This window comes from Mus caroli, unplaced genomic scaffold (genome assembly GCF_978045245.1).
Source record: "Mus caroli unplaced genomic scaffold, Mus_caroli_1 scaffold_3, whole genome shotgun sequence".
In the NCBI taxonomy this organism is placed as follows: Eukaryota; Metazoa; Chordata; class Mammalia; order Rodentia; family Muridae; genus Mus; species Mus caroli.
Window position 1 is genome coordinate 14,950,001 of NW_028227258.1, and position 26,830 is coordinate 14,976,830.

Genomic DNA, 26,830 nt, shown 5'->3' on the forward strand with positions numbered 1-26,830 from the left:
ACACATAAAGGTACATTCCAGTGGCAATTACCTATGCTTTGGCAAGTCCTAATTTGCTAATACTAATTCAATCCTCAATAGGCATAATATTGTGATAAAGAGAACATGATTCGTCTTGCTTTAGTTGCTTGGCTGGCAAGATATTTTTATGCCTGACTCTCAGATTCCTTATCTAGAAAAAGAACACAAGAACTCTTTAGAATTTTTATGAGAAACAAGGCGAGTATAATGCACGTGACTCCAAGTTAGATGTGCTGTTGGCACTTAACAAATGACAGGTGTACCGACTGACTGAAGATTGTCACTGAAATCTACTTTGCTCCATAGAAAAGCAAATTCAGCTGGATTCAGCAGATATGGGTAACTGCACAGCATGCAATTCTTTGCAGGATGTTACCACCAACACACATTAGACCCTGTTTTTATTCTGCTTATAACTAACGTGTGATGTTAAATAGGAACCTGGGGCTCCTAACTTAAGGCTCTAGTTTTAAAAAGACCCTTCCAGTGGGCAGAGACTCTTCATCTTTCTAACCTGGAAGCAGAGAGTCAGCTCAGGGCTAGTGTGGGGGAGGGTAGGGAGGTGGGAGTGAGGGGTGGGGGAGGGGTTCACCTTGTCTCCTTTTCTCAGGAGAGCTGGAAGAGTCATTCAAAAGGTCATCAGGTAGAGGGTGAGAGGAGGTTTTCCAGAACAAAAACAAAGAGCTAAACATGAGATGGAAGCACCTTCTAACAGACCACTCAGAGTCCCCAGTCTGTTCATAGCACATCCAGGGTCAGCAATGTGTAATGAGAGAGTGTCCTGCTCTATAAAATGGGTTGATAACTAGCTCTTCTACAGAGCTTTGTGAGCAGCATATGAAAAATGCACAGCAGCACCTAGGACACAGTCCAAGTCGAACGGACTGTCCCTGCTGTCCCTGCATCCATTACCTTCTATTTGTGTTCCTGGTGCACTTGAGCAACGGTTTTAATTTATTGTATTTTCAATTTCTTAGGTTTTTATTTGTTATTTTTTTCACGTATTAGTTTATGTATTTCATTATTAGGCAACATTATCGCTAGTTTCATTATCATTTTTAAAATTAGTTTCCTTCTTTGACAATTTCATAATGTATATAATTCATTCTGATTAGTAGCACGTACGCGCGTGTGCACACACACACACACACTGCCTTCTCTCCCATTTCCATCAGCATCCTCTCACATCTCACAGCCTCTTTCCTGGGTTCATGACTTTTAGTCCTGTTTAGTGGAAATCTATGTGACAAATGGATGGGAATTATTCATGGGACCTCGGTGAGGTTACCAGTGGACACAAGAATAAAGGCAATGACTGTTCGCTCTGTCTGTCTCTTTCTGTCTCTCTCTGTGTGTCTCTCTCTCTTTCAGAATCTATCTAGCAAACACTTGGGCAGTGAGGGTTAGGGCCCCCTGAACCTCTCCTCCATTGGTCATCTTCTTATCCCCTCTGAAAGCAAGTTCCTAGAACACAAGTCCAGAAGATTCTCCCAACGATGCCTCGTGAAGCAAAGTCCAGAAAGTGGAGTTTGGGTAAAGAGCCGTCTTGTCTGTCAGGGGTTCCTATCTAGACTATTACTCAAGCAGGGGTAGGGTGTGGAGGTTTCGAGGATGATGCTGTTTCCTAGGAAACCCTCATACCTCGCCAAAAGGCCACGAGACCATCTTCAGTCCAGGGAAGTTCATTCATGCCTGAAATTGATCATTTATCTGAAACCTAGAGTGAGTGTTTGATTGCCATAGCAAGGATAAAATAGATACCTAGAGAAAGAAAGAAGGTGTAGAAGGAGGAGAAATGCGGCTGGTTTGTTTCTGTCTCCAGCTGATGTGTTTCAGGGATGCGCCAAGAGAGCGTGGCACATTATCTTTAATAACAACAACTTGGGAGTTTGGTGAGCTTCAGAGCACTTGCCCTCACTCTCTTTGGTGGGTTTCCTCCTGAAAAAAAAATTACTTAACACAGTTATTAAATTAACGTTCTAAAGTGAGCAATGACTCAATTGTGTGAGCTAAGTTGGATTTCCCTACTTCCTTCTGAGCAACAAGAACACAGTTTAGTATAATGGTACCCTGAGGGCCCCCGCTTAGTAAGAGGCAGCTCCTCCTGTTTGATGTCCAGGTCTGAAGACTTTAGAGACTTCCACTATGACTGCAGCTGCTGGTCTCCTCTTCAGTCTCGGCTTCAATAACCTTCCTTTTGAGGAGAGATTCTCTGCCTTGAGCCCTTGTTAGGACAGAGCTCCTGAATCAGCAGGACAGAGTTCTGGGGTCTCCCACCTGCGGATGTGGTGCAGGGGTAGATGCTATAGTGGCTCTGTCCACCACTCCGGGCCCTCCTCAACACTGCTACTGTTCCATGCTGAAACCTTGGGAGAAAAGTCCACAGATGATTTTCTCTCTCTCTTTATTTCTCTCTCTGTCTCTCAACCTCTCTGTTTGTCTCTGTCTCTGTTTCACTGCCTTTCTCTGTTTCTCTCTCTCTGTGTGTGTGTGTGTGTGTGTGTGTGTGTGTGTGTATCCATTTCACTGTCTGTATCTGTCTCTGTCCCTCTCTGTCCCTCTATCTCTCTGTCTCTGTTCCTTTCACTGTCTGTCTCTCTCTGCCTCACTTCTCCTTCCCTCCTCACCCCACACCCTCCTGTGTGTCCAGAACACAAATAACAATGGGAATCTTCAGTGGTGTCTCTTCAATGCACAGAGTCTAGGTCCTAGATGGCTTGGTGCTAGTGTCCCACTTTCACTCATCAATAATTTGCTGAGTCAGTCAATGAGCCTTTCATTGATTTACATAGCAAATATTTGCAAAGCAACTACATTATGTCAGGTGCAGGAATCTAGGAGTCAGAAATATTCTATGCTTGTCCCTAGGAAACACTGGGCCCATCCGGTAATCAACAACACCACATACATGCCCTTCTCTCAGCCAGAGTTTAAATGTCTGTGTGGATATGATGTCACACTCTCAGAACGCAGAGCAGATGGCACATGCCTCTATTAAACCATGTAGACAAGAGTATTTACTTCATGCTTGCACTTCGTCTTGGCAAGCATCAAATAGTCACGCTTCATGGGTGGAATTTTACTCAGGTATTCAAACACAATCAGATTTATACCCAACCATCAAGCATTTGCTGATTTTAATTAAAAAATAATTTTTGGAAAAAAGATAGCATGTTAAATTCTCCCAGTGACTGTTCAAATCTGGACTTTGGGGGAGAGACATGCAAAGCACTAAGCATGCTAAGTTAGAAAGGGATTCCTTATTGCCATTATTTGAAATAGAGGGGGAGGGTAGGCATGGAGAACATGAATAAATTCCCCAAATTTATCCACGGAGAAGGGCAAGAGCAAGACTCAGCTTTGCATCGGTAGTTGAATATGATCTCCCCACACCAAGATAGGCAGTCCTCGTCCATGCCCTCTTCCACTGAACACAGTCTCCACATGAGGTTTGTGGCAGCCAGGACTCTGCTCCTGCAGGGACCCCATTTTTCTTATTTTTTTTCCCAGTAGCAGCTACATAATGGAATAGTTCCTGTTCAAACAGACAGACCTCATGCCTATGTCCCCATTCCATTTTAACTTAAATGAGCATTTCTTAACCCAGCATCTGTGGTCACAGACTCCAGTTTCTCGCCTCTCACTGTCCTGACTCCACTCCCCACAGCACTGCTGTCTCCATTCTGCAGACTTGCCTCACCCAGTCTCGCGCATGGCAAGAGACACTTCCTGGCCTTAATCCTGTCACTTCTGTTCTCCTTTCTTTGCATTGAGGCTCATCCCCTGGCCATCTCAGAGCACCAGGGTTCTCTTCTTTTCTTGTCGATGCTAAGTCTCAATCCTGGCTGGCACAATGCCTTCTTTCTATAGCATCATCTGTACACTGGTCACAGTGAGCCTGCGGGGGCACCTGCTACTGGTGCTCCTTCATTTCTGAGAAATATAGCTATGCACAATTTGCAAATACGTAATGATGCTGTTTCCTTAAGTCTAACTCTTAATACTATACTAAAATGAATGTTACTTTAACATGTAACATTCGATTTGCCTTAACTGTTATGAGATTCAGCAGGTAAAGGTCTCATATTCTCTCCACCATTGTGTGCTAAGGCTTGGAGACTTATACCCCCAGTTCTCAGTTTCCCTAAGTTTTATTTATGGCCAAAGGATCAAATGCAACAAAGGCACCAGATGACAGTAAGAACTAGTGCTAAGAAAGCATTCTTCCTAGTGTCACTTGTGTGGTGTCCTTTGTGAAGTAGTCACGACATTTCCCAGGCTATAAGTGGTGAAATCTGAGCTTATAACTGGAAAGTGTCTAATGCTCTCAAGAGCTTAAGCCAGGATTAGCATCTGCCTTCAGAGTCTGTGTTGCTCACCATTGCTCTGTGGTGTGATCAACACTCAGAAAGATTGCTTGCTGTTATTAAGGAAGCCATGTCCCCTGCCTAGCTAGGCTTTTGAAAGGAAAATACAGATGCATCTTGAAATGACTCATCGTAACTCAATCTGTCCTCAGTGATGTTGTTAAGCGTGTTCTTTCCTTCCAGGACATGGTGACTCAGGCCTCTCCATACCTGTTTGAAGCTACAGGAAAAAGATTTTACTTCAAAAATGTTGCCATTTTGATTCCCGAGAGCTGGAAGGCAAAGCCTGAATATACGAGGCCAAAACTTGAAACCTTCAAAAATGTGAGAACAAGTTCTTTTTGACATCTATTTTCTTCTGTGATCTACTGTTTGTTTGTTTGGTCTGTTGGTTGGTTTGTTGGTTGGTGGCTTGTTTGGTTGGTCATTTAGTTGTTTGGTTGTTCTGTTGGTTGTTTTGTTGTTCGGTTGTTTGTTTGATTGGTGGTTTGGTTGGTTGGTCATTTAGTTAGTTGATCAGTTGTTTGTTTGTTTGTTTGGTTGGTCAGTTGGTCAGTTGGTTGGTTGGTTGGTTGTTTTAGGGGAAATAGTGAAGAATGAAATGAAATTGTGGCAAAATCTGCCAATTGTGAGTAAGGCCAATTTGTTTGCTGAAATGGTATGATCATATTTTATTGTATTTCAGGCTGATGTCCTTGTATCAACAACCAGCCCTCTAGGCAATGATGAGCCCTACACCGAGCATATAGGAGCATGTGGAGAAAAGGGGATCAGGATTCACCTGACTCCTGACTTCTTAGCAGGAAAGAAGTTGACTCAGTATGGGCCACAAGGTATGGAGTCAGCACATCAACTGTATGTTAAATACTGTATTCTCTTTCTAAGTAAGCCTGCAGATGACAAACTAGAAATGAAACATAGCTTTTCACTTAAAGCAATGAATCAGAGTCATGTATTTCTGAACTATAATTTAACATTGGTTTGTGTGCCAGCATTTTGGATTTATGAACTACTATAGTGCTAGGCAATTGCAGTAAAACTGGCCTGAAGCATTAGACTTTTATGGATTGGTCTATGGGCCTCACCTGACTACATTAAATTGACTTCCTGCAGTTCATATGATAGCCACCAGATGGTGACAGAGTGCTCGGGCTCACCTGATCTGAGTTCCTGATTCAGCAGGTTTTGATTCCTGCTTTCATAAAATTCAGAAGAGGCTCAGGTTCTTCACTTTTTAACAAGTTTCCAGATTGTGCTGCACTGTACGCCAGTCTCTGCAGAGCAGCAGAGTCACCTTGTGGTTAGCTCCCAAAGCTTGTCTTTGTTTCTCCCTCTGTGTGTGTGTGTGTGTGTGCTTCTCTCTCTCTCTCTCTCTCTCTCTCTCTCTCTCTCTCTCTCTCTCTCTCTCTCCCTTCCTCCCTCTCTCCCTCTCTCCCTCCCTCTCCTCTCTCTCTCTCCCTCTCTCCCTCTCTCCCTCTCTCCTTCTCTCCCTCTCTCCCTCTGTGTGTGTTTGTGTGTGTGTGTGTGTGTGTGTGTGTGTGTGTGTGTGGTGGTGGTGGTGGTGGTGGTACACACTAATCATCCTAATACAGCTGAGGCAGAAGGATCCTGAGAATGAGATCAACCTGAACTGCACAGGAAGACTCTTAAGTTCAATTCTTACAAAAATAAACTATCATGTCAATATGAACTATATAGAGCAATTGTCAAAAGAAATATTCAAAATCCACGTATGTGTTTTATATATACACACAAATGTGGTTAGTCACTGAATAACAAGTGTTCTTGAATTACTAGTGTTGAAAGAATAATGGCTAAAAAAGATTAGACTGCTCCAGAATGAGGAAAAGGCAGGTCCTGGTTCTGTGTGCCCAACCCCAAAATTATTATCACTGATTAGAATGGTCTGAACCATGTCTCTTTGTTCTATAATATTCCATTTCATTTTTATAACTAGGACAGAAGATTCCTGACCTATGATTCAATAAGTATGTGTTGCGTTAATTGATCTAACTGTGCTTTTCCAGTCCTGACCTCACTCTAGCCACCACACCTGGGTATCATACCATTCCCTTAAATGATTCCTTTATATACCATAACCCCAGTCCTTTGCCCTCAAAGACTTCCATTACCTTTGCCAGACAGTCGTTGCCTTTTAAGAACTTGAAGGAAATTTCAGTGCAAACCCTAGGAACATAGCAGGAGATCAGAGTTGAGCCTCAGAGTCGCCCTCTCACCTAGATATCTAAACTCAACCCACCTTGAGTTATAATTCAAACAGTAAGATACATGTAAGTCACTAAGAGTCATCCAAATACAACATACATAATGTGTGCCTAATAATCTCTAGATATGATGTGCCCAGATATGACAGGAGATAAATTGCATTGCCTCTCTTCACAGAGATAAGTTTCGATGACAGCATAAGATGCAAAGCATCAAATAATGGGGTATAATGGAATTGCAAAGAAGGAGTGCCTAGTCTGGTCTGAGCATGTTAGGATGTCAGTTGAGTGGATCAATTTTTTTCCCCCTAATGCTTTGGAGACAGAATTTCAAAGAGTTGCTAAGTCTAGCCTTAAACTAATAATGATCCTTCTACTTTAGCCTCTTGTATAGCTGGGATTACAGACCCTGGCCACCAGTCCTAGATAGAAGCTTGGTTTTGAGAGAAGAACAGTAATTACCACTGTAGAGACAGTGAGAGATGCTAGCAAGAAAAAGCCTGTGGGAAAAAAAAAAGAGCCAGAGGCGAAGAGAGTCTGGCTGGACTACAGCAAAATCCTGAGAAATTTGCTGTAATGATAGAGCCCACAGTGAAGAGCAGGGAGCAGCCCAAGGTGAAGTGCTCAGGCACCCATACGCTGTTCTAAGGAGTTGGACTTAACCCTTGTGCTGCAAGGCAGTTCTTTGATCCTGCATGTCCTCAACAAGACCAAGCAGTGTGTTATAGGTCAGCTGCCTGACCAGGGTATGAATAACTCCCTGGCTCTCACAGATCACGCCAGGACACATTATAAGTCAAAACAGATATGTGTATTGTACAGAACTGTGTACTTGTCATGTTAGTCACCCTCAGGAAATCAAGCTTCCAATTTGATTATTTAGAAATCTATAATGAAGCAAAGCAAAATAAGCATTTAGAGGAAGGTTCTTTCTCGTGTGGGGCTATTTCCCGTTTATTATCTTCAGCTCTTTGACTTTTGTCTCCCAGACAGGACCTTTGTCCATGAGTGGGCTCACTTCCGATGGGGAGTGTTTAATGAATACAACAACGACGAGAAGTTCTACTTATCCAAAGGAAAACCCCAAGCAGTGAGGTATGCATCTTCTGACTTTGTGTCACCAAAACGATTCTAAAATGCAACCAAACTTTCCTGGAATTGCTTTTAAAATACCAGTTTTCTGTCTCATTTTTGATCTCCAAGACACTCTATGTTTCTACAAAATGACCAATTTTTCTTACAAGTGGTTCTGTTAACTGAGTTTCCTACTTTGTAAGTCACTGCCAGGCACAGCCTGCCAGGTATTTCTGCTTGTGTCTCTAGGTCACACAGAACACATCCCAGAGTCACTTTGCTGACATGAGCACATGTTGCTTTGATTTTTCAAATCTCTGCCAGCGGCATCATTCCAACCCCTCATTGTCTATATTTCTTGCTTGTCTTTTCTGAGCTTCCCCGCCATTAGATACCAGATCCTTGCTTAAGAGCGAAGTTGTTTTGTACTCAGGGCTTTCAAGATCTAGAAACATCAGTTTGTTCCCCCTTCCACAGCTGGGGAGCATGTTAGTCAACATGACTGCAATACCCCCTTAAAGGGAAAATTCATCAAAACATATTAACAATATCCATAGTCCCTTGTCTTACAAACACACCTTTTAAGTATTTGTAAGCCCAGAAGTTACTCTTGTCATATGTTACATAAGATCTATGTGAGCCAACAGTCTGTGTCATATTTAATAGAGAAATGCTAGGGACAGTTTAATAGGGACAGTGGTAGTAAGAAGACAAGAGTGTAGTCACAGCTGTCTCTGTTTATTTGAGGAAGTCATATCCAATTCAGTCACACATTGAACTGAGGCAGGGCAAAACAGGACACCAGAGGGGAAGAGAGAAAGTGATGCTTACACAGATGAGAGTTTCATCCAGAAAACCAAAGATCATAAAGGGAAGGCAAGGGAAAGGGATAAAGAGACATGACACAAGGGGATATTACAGGTGCTTTCCATATATTAGCAATAAGTCATTCAAACATTTAGTGGACAACTCAAGGCAACAATTCAATGGAAAACACAGTAAGAAATGTGGAAGATAAATTTAAAGAAAATTAGAAAATAATTCAGGATGGTTTAAAAGAAAACCAAGGCAGGGAGGATTTCAGTACATGGAATGTATAAAATCAAGTGGATTTACAAATTTTATGAAATTCTAGTAAAATTATACATTTGTATCTCATTCAAAGATCTTCACATTGAGTAAGATTATTTCTGAGAAAGGAGCATAATAAAATGGACTTTACTTGTCATTTAAAAATATATTTCAAGACTGAATTAAAAAATAACATATATTAACAGTAATTTATATACAAAATAATTTCACAGAGTTTGGATAATAAATCTATGAGGAGAGATAAGTTTTCCTAAAATATAAAGAAAAAATTTAACTATGGAAAAAATAATAGAATATCTCCCAATTGGATAAACTTGTCAAATTAAAAAAACACACACAATATATTAGTCAGGGTGCTCTAGAGTAACAGAACTTATGGAATGTCTCTATATATTGAGGGAATTTATTATGATGACTCACAGTCTGTAGTCCAACTAACCTAACAATGGACAGCTGTGAGCGGGAAGTCCGAGAATCTAGTTGCTCAGTCCCGTGAGGTTAGTTGTTTCAGCTGGTCTTCTGTAGAAGTAGGTTCCAACAGATTTCAAACTTAAAGACGCTAATGCCTTTGGTTATCGTGATCTATCCATTGTAACTGGCAATGAATCAGGTGACCTAGTGTACAAAATTTTCTACAATTTTGGGGGATAAACAGAAAATGATGTTGCTGGCTGTTACTCTTAGTATCTCAGGACAAATTGATGAAGGAAAAGAATGAGTTGTATGATAAAATTGAACGGCTCCAGATGCAAATAAACAATCTAAAGGTTTCTAAATGTGCCCTTGAAGAGCGTCTATTCTTTAGCAGCCACTGAGCTCAAGTTGCAGAAAGTCAAACTGAAGCCCTCATTGTAAGGTTGGCTGAACTACAGCAAAAATTCAAGTCTCAGCCTCAGAGGGTGTCAACAGTTAAAGTAGGGATACTGATTGACGAAGAACGGGGTCCTATAACTTGGGATGAGGTTGTGTGGGAAGACGCTGTTGAAGCTGAGAATTTTGAATCTTCAGATTCTCAAGGGTTTGCCCCACCTGAGGAAATAGTGCCCTCGGCCCCACCCCTTGAAATAATGCCTCTTTTTCACATGAGGAAATTAATCCCTCCGAGTCTGATAAACCAGCAGTGACTTTCTCTGAAGAAAATGCCTTACAGCTTGAGGAGGCATTTCCTCAAGGGAGGCTCCTTTCTCTGTGATATCTTCAGCTTGTGTCAAGTTGACACACAAAACCAGCCAGTACAACTGACCCCTTGTCAGCTTGACACACAAACACATAACTATTAAGCCCTAACTCTTGCTTTCTTATTCATACCCAAGATCTAAATAACTTTAAAAATCCCACAGTCTTTACAAATTCTTACATATTAAAATTTTAATCCCTTTGAAATACTGAATCTTTTGAAATTCAAAGTCTTTTTACAATTCAAAGTCTCTGAACCATGCATTCCACTAAAATACTTTCTTACTTCAAGAGGAAAAAAATATCAGGGCACAGTCACAATCAAAAGCAAAAGCAAAATCAAACTTTAATCATCCAATGTCTGAGATCCACTCATGATCCTCTGGGCCCTTCCAAGGACTTAGGTCACTTCTCCAGATCTGCCCTTTGAAGCACACACCTAGGCTCCAGCTGCCTATACTCCACTACTGCTGCTGTTCTTGGTGGTCGTCTTATGGCATTTCCAAAACACTGCTGTCTTCTGCTGCAAGTGTACTGCACTTTCACAATTAGCCTCTCATAGGCTATTTTCATGATGCTGAGCCTCAATTCCTCTGCATGACCCCTTCAATTCTGGGCCTTCATCTGCCACTGAGGCTGCACCTTCACCAATGGCCTCTCCTGGCCTCTCTCAATGACAAGTATCAGCTGCTATGCCTTCATGTTTCAAAACCAGTAGTACCACCTGGGTGACTGATATATAACCAAGTCTGGCTGCCAACATAAGGTATAGCCATGGCTACATCAGGAACACAGTTTCTCTGTGCTCTCAGGAAACACTTCCCAGAAGATTTCACCTTAGTGATGCTGGTTTCTTCTCTTCTTAAACACCACTAATTTCTTAGCTCCAGCTAACCAGCTTCAATTATCCCAGTAATACAAAGTTTTCTCCTTAGTAGGTCTGGTATATTGTTCATCACAGCTGGTTCTTCAGCCCCAGCTAACCAAATCCACAGAATCTTCATAATCAAAACAGGAATGGTGCTGATAAGTCTTTAAACTTCTCTCTGAAGTTTCAGAAGCCAGGCCTCCATCATTTGTACTGTTCTCCACATTATCTTCCAAGCTCCTACAGAACATCCCACAGAGCTCTTGCCTTCCCAATGGCTCTTCTAACTCAAAGTTCCAAAGTCTTTCCCCAGTCCTCCCCAAAACATGGTCAGGATGTCACAGGAATACCCCACTATGCTGGTAGCAGTTTGTCTGAGTCAGGGTTTGTATTCCTGCATAAAACATCATGACCCAGAAGCAAGTTGGGGAGGAAAGGGCAGTCAGGACAGGAACTCATGCAGGACAGGAACTTGGAGGCAGGAGCTGATGCAGAGGCCATGGAGGGATGCTGCTTACTGGCTTGCTCCTCTGGCTTGCTCAGCTTCCTTTCTTATAGAACCCAGGGCCACCAGCCCAGGCACCAGCCCAGGGATGGCACCACCTACAATGGGCTCTCCCACCCTTGATCAGTAATTACAAAAATGCCTTACAGCTGGATCTCATGGAGGCATTTCCTCAAAGGAGGCTCCTTTCTCCGTGATAACTCCAGCTTTTGTCAAGTTGACACACAAAACCAGCCAGTACACACAGACACACACACACACACACAATGAAAATTATACATATCTGTGTACTAAAGTCTATACACTGGAATGATTAACATTAATACATATCACATTAATAACTATTAAGCTCAACTGTACATGTAGCGAAAAAAATCTTTCTGTGTGTTCAGATCTCTGTGTAGTGAAAGTTTTTTCCATGTATTTATTAACTAGATTGCAGTGACACATGACTCTAATTGCAACACTCAGGAGGCTGAAGCAAGAGGATATGAATTCAAGGCTAGCCTGAGCTATATAGCAAGACCCTGCCTCAAAAAACAAATCAACAAGACAAAACAAAACATATCAAAACCCTAGGGGAAAGGCATAACTGAAAGAAAAAGGGGGAAATGTGAGTGCTCATAAATTAAGGATTTTTGTTTTGTTTTACATGAACTAAATAGGGTGAAAAAGAGTCAGAAGAGAAAATGTGCTCACAAAAACAAAGCAATTCATGCTGTCGGGATGGTAGTACTCACTGGGCACCCTAAGAGCATTAGAAGTCAGTTGTGAAGGCAGATAATCACAGCCTGCTGGAGGTGGGGGGGGGGAGGATTCAAAGCCATTGTCAGCTACAGACCAAGTGTGTGGCAAGTGTAGGATACAAGAAAAAGGGAAAGAAACAAAAAGCAAAGAGAAAAAAATTGAAAATAAGTGAAATCCTAATAGAAAAGCATGGAAAGAGAAGATGATATAATTCGCAAAATAAAAAAGAAAAAATAACTAGTAAGCCTAGGAAATGGTCTTTTTTTTACTAGAAATTCAGAAGTTCAGGTCATATCCCCTTTGAAGGTTATTTCATGCAGCTGACAGGGCCAGAGATGGAGTTTACAGTCATCCATCAAAGTGGACTCTGTAGACAGACAACGACGTGTGTCTGCTCTCCCGTTTCCTCCTGTTTCTCGAGCAACCGATTTCATGTTTAAAGCTCCATTTTAAGCAAATGATAGACAAGTCCTAGCAACAGATTTTTAAAACATGGGCAAGTTTCCATGTGGTATTTGATGTGTTTGCCACGTGTTTATGTTAGGTTTCAAAAAAAATTAAAAGAAAAAGAAAATTTAGTAAGTTAGGATGGACTTATATAACGCCAAAAATAAAAATCATTAAAACCACATTATGCAAGAATTGCTGCATGTGTATATGTTAATATTTTAAATATGCTACTTTTATGCATTATTTTAAGTCAGAAAACAAAACACTGTTATGTTGACACAGAAAATCTCTCAACAAGCCAGACATTGTTTATTTCTGATGGTGAAACATTTTTTCTTTTTTTCTTCATTTTCATGAGTTTTCAAGTATTCTTTGATGTTTTTATTATTTATAGACTCAGTTCTGTGGATTAAAAGGGAAACATGGGTAAGAGGATTCCACTCATAATAAAAACCCATAAGCATCTAACACAACAACTTAAATGTCAATGAACATACAATCACTGTTCAAAAAGGCTTTGGAATAAAAACAATTAGGACAAACACAGATGATGTCAGCAAGTCTTGTGGGGAAACTAAGAGGACCCCTGGCTTCCTAGACTGGGGGAGGGGCTTGGATTGGAGCAGCCTATGGACTTCGATACTAAGTCACGCTCTTCTCTACTATGGTTGAACCCTCCTCTGGTACTTTCTGGCAACAGAAATGACTTTGATGTAAACGTAGTGCTGTTGGTATATAAGGAGATATATATTCTTCTTGTTTAATGAAAAAGAATCGTAGAGAAGGCCAACAGAAGTCAGAAAGTTTGGGTGAGTAGCAGACCCTTTACGTTGCCCACACATTTAACCTTCATATATTTTCAGGTGTTCAGCAGCCATTACCGGTAAAAATCAAGTTCGTCGGTGCCAGGGAGGCAGTTGTATCACTAACGGAAAGTGTGTAATCGACAGAGTAACGGGACTGTATAAAGACGGTTGTGTATTTGTACCAGATCCACACCAAAATGAGAAGGCTTCCATCATGTTTAACCAAAATATCAATTCTGTAAGTGCCTTCTTCTTTCCCCCACGCTAACAAACTAAGCAGGAAGAAAGGTCTAGATCTTGGTTGTTTTGTAAAGGAGTAGAGCAGGAACATCCTGGTTTCCTGACCAAGGGCGTTAGTGCTGACATCAAATAGGAAATGTGCAAGGACATGAAGAGGCGTGCGGGGGAAATGATGGCATCGTTATGAAGACATGGGGTATGAGAAAACAGGTCCACCGATGAGTTCTAGGGAGACCTGGGATGATGCCTGTTTAAGGTTGAACCCAATGTTGGTTAATGGGGTTCAGGAAGTACAGGAGAGGAGCTTGTCGGTGTGAGGGTGCAGAGACAAGATCGTACTGAAGAGTGCGGGGTGAAGAAAGGTGACATCTCAGGTAGAGAACCTGAGGAGGAAAGGGAACCACCTTACAGCAGGCAGACCTTCGCTGTGGAACAGCACAAAAGGTCCAATAAGGCTGAAGATAAGGCTTGAGACAGGCTGCAGACCAAGATTTTCCCAGCCTCGCTAGGCACCATTGCGAGGCTGCACCACGGTTATAAGCAAGCAGACAAGCCTGGGAGTGGAGAGACTTGGGGATTGGTTTGATAGAAGTGTTAATGAATACATTGATTGCTGTTATATGTCTCATTATATTGGCAATTTCAGGTGGTTGAATTCTGTACAGAAAAAAATCACAATCAAGAAGCCCCAAATGACCAAAACGAACGATGCAATCTCCGAAGCACGTGGGAAGTCATCCAGGAATCTGAGGATTTCAAGCAAACCACTCCCATGACAGCCCAGCCACCTGCACCCACCTTCTCACTGCTGCAAATTGGACAAAGAATTGTGTGCTTAGTTCTTGATAAGTCCGGGAGCATGGTGGTAGGTTCGCTGAGCCTTCATCTTTGAAACGGGGATCATAGGTGTGTGAATGATACAATCTGGACTCTGGACCAGGACCACAATTTGGACTTGATAGAAAACAAACACAACAGGAGGGTCAAACCCAGCAATAGCTTTGTCATTGGAAATGCCCATCTTAGGCTGGAGAGATAGCTCAGCAGGTAAGGTGCTTGCCTTACAAGCATAAGGACATGAGTTCAAGGCCCCAAACTCACCTGTGATTACAGTGCTGGGCAAGTAGAGACAGGCAAATCCCTGTGGCTCTTTGACCAGCAAGTTCCAAGTGATGAGAAACACACACACACACACACACACACATACACACACACGATGCTCACATCACGTCATTCCACAGACTCAGTATCAACTGTCCCCTTTGTCAAATTAAAATAACATCAACTCATGAGCAAAGTTCTGATTAATTATGTAAACTTAATGTTGTTCATGTTTTGCTACCATAGCTAGGCCTAGATTTCCATATAAGCCTTATTTAGATCTCTTACTAATGCACTGTGTTGCAGGGATTATGTAAGATACCTTTTTGCCTTTTGCTATTTAGGTAACAACTCTAAAATTTTAACCAAAGTAAATGCCAGGCACAAATAAAAAATATCTACCACAAAAGGATACAGTTTAAGTCCACACTAAAATTTTACCCAAAGTAGATATCAGGCACAAATGAAAAGTATCTACCATAAAAGGATACGGCTTAAGTCCACACTTATTATAAGGCATCCACTTCTAAATACTCCTTAACCTGGTGGTGTCGTCTGTTTATTTAAGGGACAACTTGACTGCCTTTATCTGCTTACCCTTTCAGAACGATGACCGTCTTAACCGAATGAATCAGGCAAGCAGGCTTTTCCTGCTGCAGACTGCGGAGCAGGGATCCTGGGTCGGGATGGTGACCTTTGACAGTGCCGCCTATGTACAAAGTGAACTCAAACAATTAAACAGTGGTGCTGACAGAGATCTGCTGATCAATCACTTACCCACAATAGCAGCAGGAGGGACATCTATATGCTCTGGGCTCCGGACAGCATTTACAGTAAGGCGTTCTCCGTTGTTGTGGTTTGCAACTGTTTGTGATCTTTTATTCCTATGAAATTTTCATTTCCAGAGTTTCCACACATGGCAGGTGTTGGATTAAATTATATGACTGAGGACAACGAGGTGGTGGAAGGGTATAGAGATACAGAGAATTATGCCTTCAGAGCTAGTTATGGACATCCCCCTCCGCCGCCCCTCCAACCCTCCATCCCCCCACTTCGTGCTTCTCTCCTCGTCTGCACCTAGGCATTCAGGGATTCTGCATACATCTCTGCACTCCAAGTATGTCTGATGTGCCTTGTACGGCAGGGTCACTGAGGCTTACCTGGTGACTAAACTTGGTGTCCCTGTGGGAAACATGGAATCTGCAGCTGGTATTTCATGATACACAGCAATTATGAGAAATTAAGCAAAGGAAGCCAGACTGGGCCACAGCTCTTACTTCCTAGTCCCTGAAGCACTTGGTCAGGCCAGAGCCATGACCGCAGCTCTCAGATTCCTGGGTACAGACTCTTTCCCATACCCATAGTCTCTTCTTCTCAGGCCACTCCCTTCTAACAGCACCATGGCCAACGTGTGATCTCCTGTCAGCACTCAAACAGAGAATGCAGTCATCAGGAGACATGCCTTATGCCTCCACCTTCCTCTCCAGCCTTCTGGCCATACATTCTTCATCCAGAGAGTGTGGGCTGAGGGACTTAATCTAGACTGCTTGCCCTGCATGCTGGTCTCTTTCCATCTTTGCAGTGATATGTAGAGTCCAATTTTCCTCAATAGACCACATATGCTGTTATTTAATTTTCTTTCCATTATAATCTTATTTATCATTGGCAGATGGTACTCTGTACTCTATTAAATGTATCTAGGTACACAGCTATTTTATAAAACGCACTTTGGATATAGGGGTGGGAGAATCAGAAGACCATGGTCTTCTTTGTCTACATAGGGATTTTGATGCCTTTGTAGGCTACAGGGATCCTGTTTCAAAAAACAAACAACATCAAAAGTTGTACGTGCATGCCTGTGTGCATGCTTGCCCGAGAGTGTGAGTGTGTGTGTGAATGTGTGTGTGTGTGTGTGCGTGTGTGTGTGTGTGTGGTGTGTGTGTAAGAAACAAAATGTTTGCTTTCATCAGAAGGACATTAAAAGGTTAACCATCGGTGATCTGGTTAACACTGTCCAGAAGGAGTCTATACAGTCGATATTGTCAGATAGCAAAACACTGAAGTTAAAATCTCCTGTAGATGCACTTTCCCTCACCTGGTTCCTGCTGTTTGTGAAGGTATCATGAAACCTCTCAAAGCAACTCAGGGAGAGACCAGATAAAGGAAACTCAAAACCCTTGTGTCCTCTCCCAGAACCGCCTATCTCTTGGAGTACCATGCATTGCACACCCTCCCTTCTGGGGCAGGCTAACAACACAAAGAGATCCCTGTTGAATTCGATGATGCAGTGTCACCACTAGACAGATGCACCTCCAACGTTCCCAGACATCTACTTGGTCCCTCTACAATTGCTCCTTCTTGTCCCATGTAAAGGCAGTATCCATAAACACCCTGACCACCTCAAGACAGGTAATTCCTGCTCTTAATCTCATTCTTAGGTGATAAAGAAGAAGTATCCAACTGATGGATCTGAAATTGTGCTGCTGACCGACGGGGAGGACAACACCATTAGCAGCTGCTTTGACCTGGTGAAGCAGAGCGGGGCCATCATCCATACAGTGGCCCTGGGACCGGCTGCTGCTAAAGAGCTTGAGCAGCTGTCCACAATGACAGGTGAGAGAAGATCTGCTGGGGACATACCCACAGACCCCAAGCTCCAGTGACCTGAGAAGCCAGGAAAAGTGGGCTACGGAGAGATGGAGTCATCTCAGCCAAGTAGCTATGCTTCTCCCATGTGACCATTAGAACTGACTCCACCCATTCTCTTTAAGGTCTTGGTTGCAGGACCAGGCCAGCTTGCAGGAAGTAACAGTGCTACACCCTAGTGACAACTCAGAGAGCCCTTCCTGGACACCTTATGAGTATTTAGCTTTACCTGAGAAAGACAGGAAAGAGAAGAGGGGAAGAGGGAAAGAGACTGGTGAACAACCAGGGGCTACTTCAATCAAGCAGTGAATGGGAAGTTTCTCCACAAAAGACCAGTGTGCTGTGTCTAACTCTCACACACTAACTGATGGTGCAGACGGGTTCCTCTGACCCAGGCTTCTTTTGCAGAATCAGTGAACATTTTCTATTGGAGCTAATATATCTTCCCGTGTTCTTTAGAAGCAGGGCCTGAGATGAAGGACTTGGTACCTGTGAGTGTGGAAGAAGAGCTCTCAAAAGAAAAGAAATGGGGGACAGACAGCAGAAAACAGAGCACAGGGTGGAAGCAAATATACACTGTACCCTCCCTCTAGTTGAGGGGCCTCTAGACTAGAAACACAATGCAAACTTGGTCCTCCCTTGAGACACAAGGACTTTCCTTTTGTATTGCTGTATCCAACAATCAATGGGTACTTATTGGTGGAGCATAGCAGAGATAAGAATCATTTTTCCCTGTAGGATGGCCCTTTTGGGTAAGGCAATCCTCTGGAGAATGAGGCAGCCACTAGTCATTAGTGGCCAACACTTAGCGCAAAGCAGACTTTCACTCACCTGGAGACACACGGGACACCAGCAGAACCACAGAAACACTGTCCCTAACTTCAGGTGCCACCTAACGGTCTAAAAGTGACTACCCAAGATGACTCAGTGGTCACAGGTGCTTGCTGCCAAGCTCACGACCTGAGCTCTATCCCTGGAACCTGTGCTCCATAAAGAGAGAGCAATTACCACCCAACATCCTCTGCCCTTCATACACACACACCATAACACATGCACATACCCATTGATGAATATAAAAAATAGGAGTGGCTTCCTATCTACTTCTTCAGTTACACTTATTCTCAATACCTGTCTTATTTAGGGTTTTACTGGTGTGAACCATGACCGAGGAAACTCTTATAAGGACAACATTTAATTGGGGTTCTCTTATAGGTTCAGAGGTTCAGTCCATTGTCATCAAGGAGGGAGCATGGCAGCATCCAGTCAGGCATGGGGCAAAGGTAGCTAAAGTTCAACATCTTGTTCCAAAGGCAAACAGGAGAAGACTAACTTCCAGGCAGCTAGGATGAGGGTCTCAAAGCCTACCCCCACAGAAACACACCTCCTCTAACAAGGCCACACCTCCTACTAGTGCCATTCCCTAGGCCAAGCATATTCAAAGCACCACAATACCCAAGTTTCCATACCTAGAATATTAATCGTTCTTGTCCTATACATCCCAATTTTCTGTAACAGTCTCTTTGTCCACTGTTATTTCTTGATATTGTCACACATGTATCTTTCTTGATTTCATGATTTGAGATACAACTTTAAAACCCAGTCTGTTAGAAGTACATTTAAATAAGAGTTAACCAAGCACTGTGATCTATGCTTTAGTAGATTCTCCCAGATGGAAGCACATGACCTTTAAATGTAGATACTGTTGGGGATTTGTGCAGACAGTTTACGTAGCTTCGTGATGGATACTTCTGAAGCTATTCATTGCTAGGATTGAAAAGTCAGTATCAGTGGAGCATGGTGAACCTGTAGGCCCAGTGGTTGGAAGGGAGAGGCAGGAGGCTCAGGAATAAAGGTCATCCTTGGATAAATAGTGAACTTAATGCTGGCTTGAGCTATAGGAGACTATGTCTCAATGTGGACATTGATATACATATATATATTTATTAGTATCAACTTGGAGTTAATATGCACATATATTTGCTATTGATCTGAATTGTGTATCCTGCTATCTTAGCTATAGCTAAAATGTTGCAAATACTCACTTTCGGGAAATATAACTTCTGTTGATGTGGTTGCATTTTAGGAGGCCTGCAGACATACTCTTCGGATCAGATTCAGAACAATGGTCTTGTTGATGCTTTTGCAGCACTCTCCTCAGGAAATGCGGCGATCGCTCAGCACTCCATCCAGGTCAGGTTACTTACAATCACAGTCTAGACTGACAGATGCTTTGAGTTCTACATTCCTTTGGGCATTAATTGAAAATCCCAGTCTTCAGCTTGATGTCCAACATTATTCTCCAAGTGTAAGCTCCTTTGTTTAACTGAGGCAGTCGGCATTTAATTATTTTGTAAATATTTCTAATAAGTCCTCATAAGTGTTTGCGGACAAGCTCTCTTTGTAACATGATTGGTTCACATTGTCTTAGATAATCTACACATTTTCTAGGACAAGTGTGCAGATACCATGTGCCCTGTTTTTTCATTGCCTTTGTTCCTAAGATTTGCTATGACTTTCCTGTAGCGGAGAGACAGCACTTTGTACTGTGGAAAACCCATGTAGTCCATTCAGACTCCCATTTCTTGATCCTGAGTCTACCATTAACTGACATTGAGTAAAGAACCTTACCTCTCTAAGTATGGAGCAGAAAGCTGTGGGCTTGTCTGGTTCTAAAATGCCAAGAAGCTCAAATTATCTTTCAAATATCTTGAGCCTGGTTTGGAGAAGAACAAATGGACTTAAAGTACTCTATTAGAGTAACTGCAGAAACTGCACGTGGGATTTTCTCTTTTATTCTCCTTTCATACTTTGCATCCCAACACTGCAGTTTCTCCTCCCTCTTCTCCTCTCCTTTCCCCTCCCCCAGCCTCCCCCAATCACCTCCCTTCTCCTACCAGATCCACCCACCACCCTGTCTTCCCTTAGGAAGAGCAGGCCTCCCAGGGACAGTAAGAACTGGCACACCAGGCTCCAGTAAGAACCAGTGCGGTGCATACCATTACACCAAGGCTGGACAAGGCAACTCAGTAGGAGGAAAGAAGAAACAACCAGCAGAGTGTGAATCTCAGACTTTCCCAGTCAGAGTCTGAGTGGCCCTGGAGGAATAGTGCCATCAAACCTGGATGACAGGGTTCAACACAATAGGATTTGGGGCTAGCTGATGCCCTGTATTTCCAATCTGGGGAGACAGCAGTAGCTTCTATGTTGGTTCTCATGAAGGAAATTTTAAAATTCAAGGGCCTTGTTTTGCAAAGAAACAAATGTGTCCCAGAAAAGTAGTTCACTGCTGAAATCTCCCAGGCATTCCATGATTTTTTTTTTTTAATTTAAGAAAACTAACAGGGAGAGAGATGTTCTCATTTCCTAACCTACCATGAGAACAAGAGACCTTTACATCTAGACTCATTCATTATCTACCAGTGGGACCAGAAAGCCTGGCTCCAAGTCCATTATCTCTTCTAATAGGTATCAACTTAGACAGACTGAATTACTATGAAAGAGACAACCTCAAAAATCATGTTTTCTATGGAAGCTCATTCCTATTTCTATGCATCCTCTGTAGCAATCCCATTCCATCCCAACAGGCAATCTCCTGCCTGGTAGTTTATTTCATTCACCATGCCAAGAACTCCCATGATGCTTCACTTAGGAACTTGTAATTCTTTGTCATTTATATGATCTCTCAATGGGTTAGAAATGAGTACAGTCAGTCTTTGGGATTTAGTGCAGTAAGAGACATGCTAGTAAAGTACAATGGGCTGGCCATCAAAGGACAGCTAGGGAGAAAATGACATCAAAGATCACAGGAAGGTGGTTCACACGTCCTGAGAGACAGGTATCAGTGAAGGCTTTATGAAGAAAGTAACATTTGCACTGAATTCTGGAGGATCGGTAGACTTGGACCAGCAGGGAGAAGGAATGATGCCTGGAAGAAGCAAAGAGCATGAAGCCGGGAAGTCACAAACCCTTAGAGGGAGGTGGTCTTTTGAGTGGAGAAAGCAATATCGTGGCAACCTGAAGCTGGAATAGGGATTTAGAACTATATCCTAAATGATCCTAAACACCAAAGAACCCAAGAATATCTTCTGGCCTTTGAATTGACTCCTGGCAATCAGGACGGGGTGTGAGACCATGAGATGCACTCTGTACTGTCCAGGAAGTAAAGTGTTGATCTTCTCAACAGCTGGAGAGCAGGGGAGTTAATCTCCAGAATAACCAATGGATGAATGGCTCAGTGATCGTGGACAGCTCGGTGGGCAAGGACACCTTGTTTCTTATCACCTGGACAACGCATCCTCCCACAATATTTATCTGGGATCCCAGCGGAGTGGAACAAAATGGTTTTATACTAGACACAACCACTAAGGTGGCCTACCTCCAAGTCCCAGGCACGGCTAAGGTATGGAGTCAGCTTCCTTGCACACTAGACAAAATTGTTTTAAAAATAATTATAATTTTTTTTAAAAAGGAGTGATTATTGACTTCAGGAGAAAACAATGAAAATTCTTCATTCATTGAAATCAGCCTGGCAGTTAAGACAAGAGAAAGAGAAAGGTCATTTTATGTCCCTAAATGAAAGGGAACAATTGAAGTACACAGCAGTTGGGATAACAAATGATCCTTGATGCTGTGGGATGACGAAAACTCCTGTCCCTTGAAATCCCATGCCTTGGAAACTCTGGGCAGTGATCAGTGAGGATGCAGCCTCAAGCCTCATTATGCCTAACTAGGTTTATCTTGACTATGGGAGTCACATAGTCAGTCCAAACACACTCATATTTACCTTGATGGCTGAGAATCAGGGACATGCACATCTCAGACATGCTTGCCACACACTTTAGTCACAGAGGCATTGTTGTAAGTGGCAGTGAAGTTAGGTCTTTGACACTCACTGGAAATATCTGCATCTTTTCTGGACAGGTTGGCTTTTGGAAATACAGCATTCAAGCGAGCTCACAGACTCTCACCTTGACTGTCACTTCTCGTGCAGCAAGTGCTACACTGCCTCCTATTACAGTGACCCCGGTAGTGAATAAGAACACAGGGAAATTCCCCAGCCCTGTAACAGTGTATGCAAGCATTCGCCAAGGAGCCTCGCCTATTCTCAGGGCCAGCGTCACAGCCTTGATTGAATCTGTGAATGGAAAAACAGTAACCCTGGAATTACTGGATAACGGAGCAGGTAACCATTCAAGAAACTTGAACTTAGATCTTCTTCTAAGACACCATCACTGTGAGATGGCTAACAGGAACTGTTGTGCAGGCAGTTGGCAGCAAGGAACCTAGCACTGGGGCCCAAAGTGCTCTCTGCATGCTCATGTATGTCATATCTCAAAATGCTGAGAAATGTGAGGAAGGGCCCAGCCTTAGCCTCCACAGAGATAAAGTGCATTAGTGGTTTGAATTCAACAGGATCAGAGACTACACAGAACTTAATCCCTTCCAAACTAAGGGAAGAAATATGACAGACAAGTCCACAACCTCCTCAAAATGTATGTATGCACAGACAGACACCTTCATTTTTATGTTCACCACACACTTTTTAGGTTGGCAAAGAGATACTGTCATATCTTCAAACAGCAGAGATGAATTCCAACACAGGTCGAGATGATCACTATATCCATGTGGGCTGTAGGCTAAGCTTGCTCCCCAAGTGAAAAATTCTGCCCACTTTTCTTGCACTTAAGAAAGCTATAAGGAAGTAATGAATTCTGTATTTCCTTTGTAGAAGGTGTCTGTTTACTGTGACAGAACTATCTTTATTGGAATGAAATTTATAAATGAATTTTATACCTAAATATTCCCTGGGGAGGAAGTTTGAATTTTTCTTCCCCAATCATGTACATAGAACAATTTGATTTGGCTTGACAGGTAATTAGTGAGTTGATAGCTCAGGATATCAGTCATGACAGAGATGTGTGAAAGAACCTCTGATTTCAAAAGAAAAGGACAGTTCAGGGTGAGAAGATTTACATATAAGTATGTATATATGTACACATACAGTGTAAATAAGCATCAGGCTTTATTCTATACATAATCAAGCCTCATGGTCTCTTGTAGCTAATGCTCATTTTCTCCTTAAAATGCTAACTCACATATGGATTGGAAATACAGATATCCAGGGTGTTCATGGGTGCTTTCGTCTCTTTATCAAGGTGCCGATGCCACCAAGAATGATGGTGTCTACTCAAGGTTTTTTACAGCTTTTGATGCAAATGGTAGATACAGCGTTAAAATATGGGCTCTGGGAGGAGTTACTTCAGACAGACAGAGAGCAGCACCTCCGAAGAACAGAGCCATGTACATAGATGGCTGGATTGAGAATGGTAAGTGTCTGGCCATCCTCTGCTGTCCCGTGAGATGACAAAATACTCCATGTGAAAACCAATTAGGCAGGTCATAACTTTTAACCACTTTGGTTCCAAATCACATCATCTACAAGATAAAATATCACATCTCCATGTGATTCACTTTTTGTCCCACTGTGAAATGAACTGTCTTGGAGGTGAGAGAGGCCCCCTCCCCACCATGCACCTGTTACCAAGTGGGAGAAATATGCCTTTAAGAAATAAGACATTCCACGCCACTCTGGGTTTAAAACATTTGCCTAGGATCAGAGCAGGATTGAGAGCAATGGAGTCTAAAGACTCTAGGACCTGCCTTTGATATTATAACTAACAAAAAAATTGTTTTTAAAGTAGAATTTATGAGAAGGTAAATTCTGAATAATGCTGCAATGTGATCAAAATGGCTTTATTGAAGATGGGTTCTGAGAGCGCAATGGGCTGAGCAAGCCACTGTAGTGTTTGAAGCACAGAATTAGCTTTGTGCAAGTGTGAAGCAAAGTCTGCAATTGCTACCTGAACAAATTCCCAGGTAGCGACTGAGACAATTGGGTGGTGCATCTCTCCAATCTCAGCATCCAGAGATGGAGGCAAGAAGGTCACGGGTTTGAGACCAACCTGAGCTACATACTGAGACACTGTCCCCAAAGAAGAGAGAGAACATTGGGATTGGAATTCTTAATGTAAACTATTTCATGTTAAATTACCATCAAGTAAGAAAGACAAAGCACAGATATGAAAAATGTGAAAATTGCAGTGAAAATTGCAGTGAAAATTGCATAAATTAAACAATCAAGGAAATCCTCAAAAGTCGAGGAGATCAAGTACTGAATAAATGGGAGAGTATGCCACTCAAAATATTATCACAGTGACATGGGGCTTCTTTGGCTGATATCATGTTTAAACAGAGTCTAAACGGGCATTGTAGAAGACAGGAAAGCAACGGGCCAGTGAGATGGCTCAGTAGGTCAAGGTGCTTGCTGCTAAGCCTAACAATTGGAGTTCCATTCCTGGGCTCCACATGGTGGCAGGAGAGACTCCACTCCTGTAATTTGTCCTCTGACCTCCATATGCTTACTGTCTGCATAAATAATTAAATAAATAGGCTTTTAAATTAAAGACAACCAATGAGAGAAGAAATACAATTCTAATTTTTGTTTTGTTTTCCTATTACCAGGAAACGTCTGTCAGGTAAAGACAGGAGGGTCTCCCTTTGCCCATTTTCTTCTGATACAACCCAATTTGGGGTCTTGTTACCAGACTTTAAAGTGGGTTTTGTTGGCAGAAGGCAGGAAGAATGGGAAGGAAGGTCCAGGAGAAAATGGGAAGGCTAGAAAATGGGAACACTACTGGTGTTTTTCATATTTTGAATAAATTTTAACACAGGTGAAGTAAGAATGAACCCACCACGTCCTGAAACTAGTTATGTTCAAGACAAGCAGCTGTGCTTCAGCAGGACATCTTCAGGGGGATCGTTTGTGGCCACCAATGTCCCCGCAGCAGCTCCCATTCCTGACCTCTTTCCACCCTGTCAAATCACTGACCTGAAGGCCAGCATCCAAGGGCAGAACCTGGTGAACCTGACGTGGACGGCTCCTGGGGATGATTACGACCACGGGAGAGGTGAGACTGATGCAAGCAGACCCTAGAGAGGAGCTCACCCGCCAAGCAGAGGTTGTGCTGGGAGGAGGAGAAGACAGAAGGCGGGGAATCTCAAATGGCTTCTGAAATGAAAGGAACACGGTTTTTTAAATCTTAGAAGCCGGCCTTCTTAAGTAACAAGACATTTTTATGTAGGAAAAGAAAACTTCAGGATTTTGTGTTTCATTTTTGTCTGTCTGTTTGCTTGTTTGTTTGTGATGAATAAGGTTTTGTAGAGTTCCTAGAGAAGGACTGTGAATAGAGAGTAAATATCTTTGAAGGAAATTTCCCCACTTGCTAGACTTTGACTCTCAAATATAAAAGTTAGGTCTGGGGTAGAGCCTAAACTCCTCTGTTTCTAGAATGCGTTTATGAAATATATGGGCAGCTGTCTGACCTGAAGAACTAGAGTCTGTGTTTTAAGATCCTTATGAAATAGACGCTGTGTTTTAAGGTCCTCTGAGCATGTTAGTGTTCAAGAAACAACTAGCACCAACCTCCCTTCCAAGTAAAAGAATACTAAGCAATGAGCACCCTCCTTTCCCAGCCAAGCACCAGGCTCAGAAACTTTGACAGATGCTTTGAGCCATCATTGAACCAACTTTACTAAGAGTAACATGTGTGCACAGTAGGTGACAGCCCTTGTAAATACAGTTACTGGGTTCCATTCATCTGTTGTAACGTCATTGAGATGATGTAATTCCTAATAGTTTTAAAAGATTAAGACTTGGTCATTACAACCTCTCTCACTACTTTAATTTTTATTTTTTATTTAAGCTTCCAACTACATCATCCGAATGAGCACAAGTATCGTTGATCTCAGGGACCACTTCAACACCTCACTCCAAGTGAACACTACCGGTCTTATTCCCAAAGAGGCCAGCTCTGAGGAAATCTTTGAGTTTGAACTGGGAGGCAACACTTTTGGAAATGGCACAGATATCTTCATTGCTATCCAGGCTGTGGATAAGTCCAATCTGAAATCAGAAATCTCCAACATTGCACGGGTGTCTGTGTTCATCCCCGCTCAGGAGCCGCCCACTCCCGAAGACTCAACTCCCCCTTGTCCTGACATCAGCATCAACAGCACGATTCCTGGCATCCACGTGCTGAAGATAATGTGGAAATGGCTAGGGGAAATGCAGGTGACACTAGGTTTGCACTGAATTTTCAGGCAAGAAACCAACCAGTCATTCCTTTCACTTTCAGTCATTTTCTAAAAATGTACTTTAGACTTCCTGTAGGGGGCGGTATAGTAACACACAAAGCTGTAAAACTGGGTCTGGGTGCATTAAAAATTATATGTTCAAATCAAAAAGTTTTATCACTGCTCGGTCTTTGGATGGTAATTTGAATGCTTGCAAGTGTTGCTTGTATCAGAAGACGGGAGTAGGTTTGAATTTGTCCTAAGGAACTCAGCCAGCTAAAAATAAGATTCAATTGCAGTTAATCTACTAACCAGTAAACTATCCGAAATGCCTACCAAACGATTTAAATACAAGAGTTCTGGTTTCTTATTTAGGACCT

The 26,830-nt window shown here is 42.4% G+C and overlaps 1 protein-coding gene across 1 annotated transcript in view; it reads left to right on the forward strand.

Annotated features, from left to right (window-relative positions):
- The window catches only part of LOC110291360 (calcium-activated chloride channel regulator 1), a 26,621-nt gene extending 152 nt beyond the window's left edge, over positions 1-26,469 (forward strand). The window contains exons 1-14 of the mRNA XM_021158476.2: positions 1-10; positions 4,572-4,712; positions 5,074-5,221; positions 7,603-7,708; positions 13,389-13,569; positions 14,218-14,436; positions 15,278-15,505; positions 17,111-17,285; positions 19,402-19,508; positions 21,502-21,717; positions 22,239-22,500; positions 23,474-23,644; positions 25,049-25,285; positions 26,081-26,469. The exon at positions 1-10 is cut by the window's left edge and continues 152 nt beyond it. Coding sequence (XP_021014135.1) covers positions 1-10; positions 4,572-4,712; positions 5,074-5,221; positions 7,603-7,708; positions 13,389-13,569; positions 14,218-14,436; positions 15,278-15,505; positions 17,111-17,285; positions 19,402-19,508; positions 21,502-21,717; positions 22,239-22,500; positions 23,474-23,644; positions 25,049-25,285; positions 26,081-26,469 — 2,590 coding nt within the window. The remainder of the gene's footprint in view (positions 11-4,571; positions 4,713-5,073; positions 5,222-7,602; positions 7,709-13,388; positions 13,570-14,217; positions 14,437-15,277; positions 15,506-17,110; positions 17,286-19,401; positions 19,509-21,501; positions 21,718-22,238; positions 22,501-23,473; positions 23,645-25,048; positions 25,286-26,080) is intronic.
- Positions 26,470-26,830: the final 361 nt, after the last annotated feature.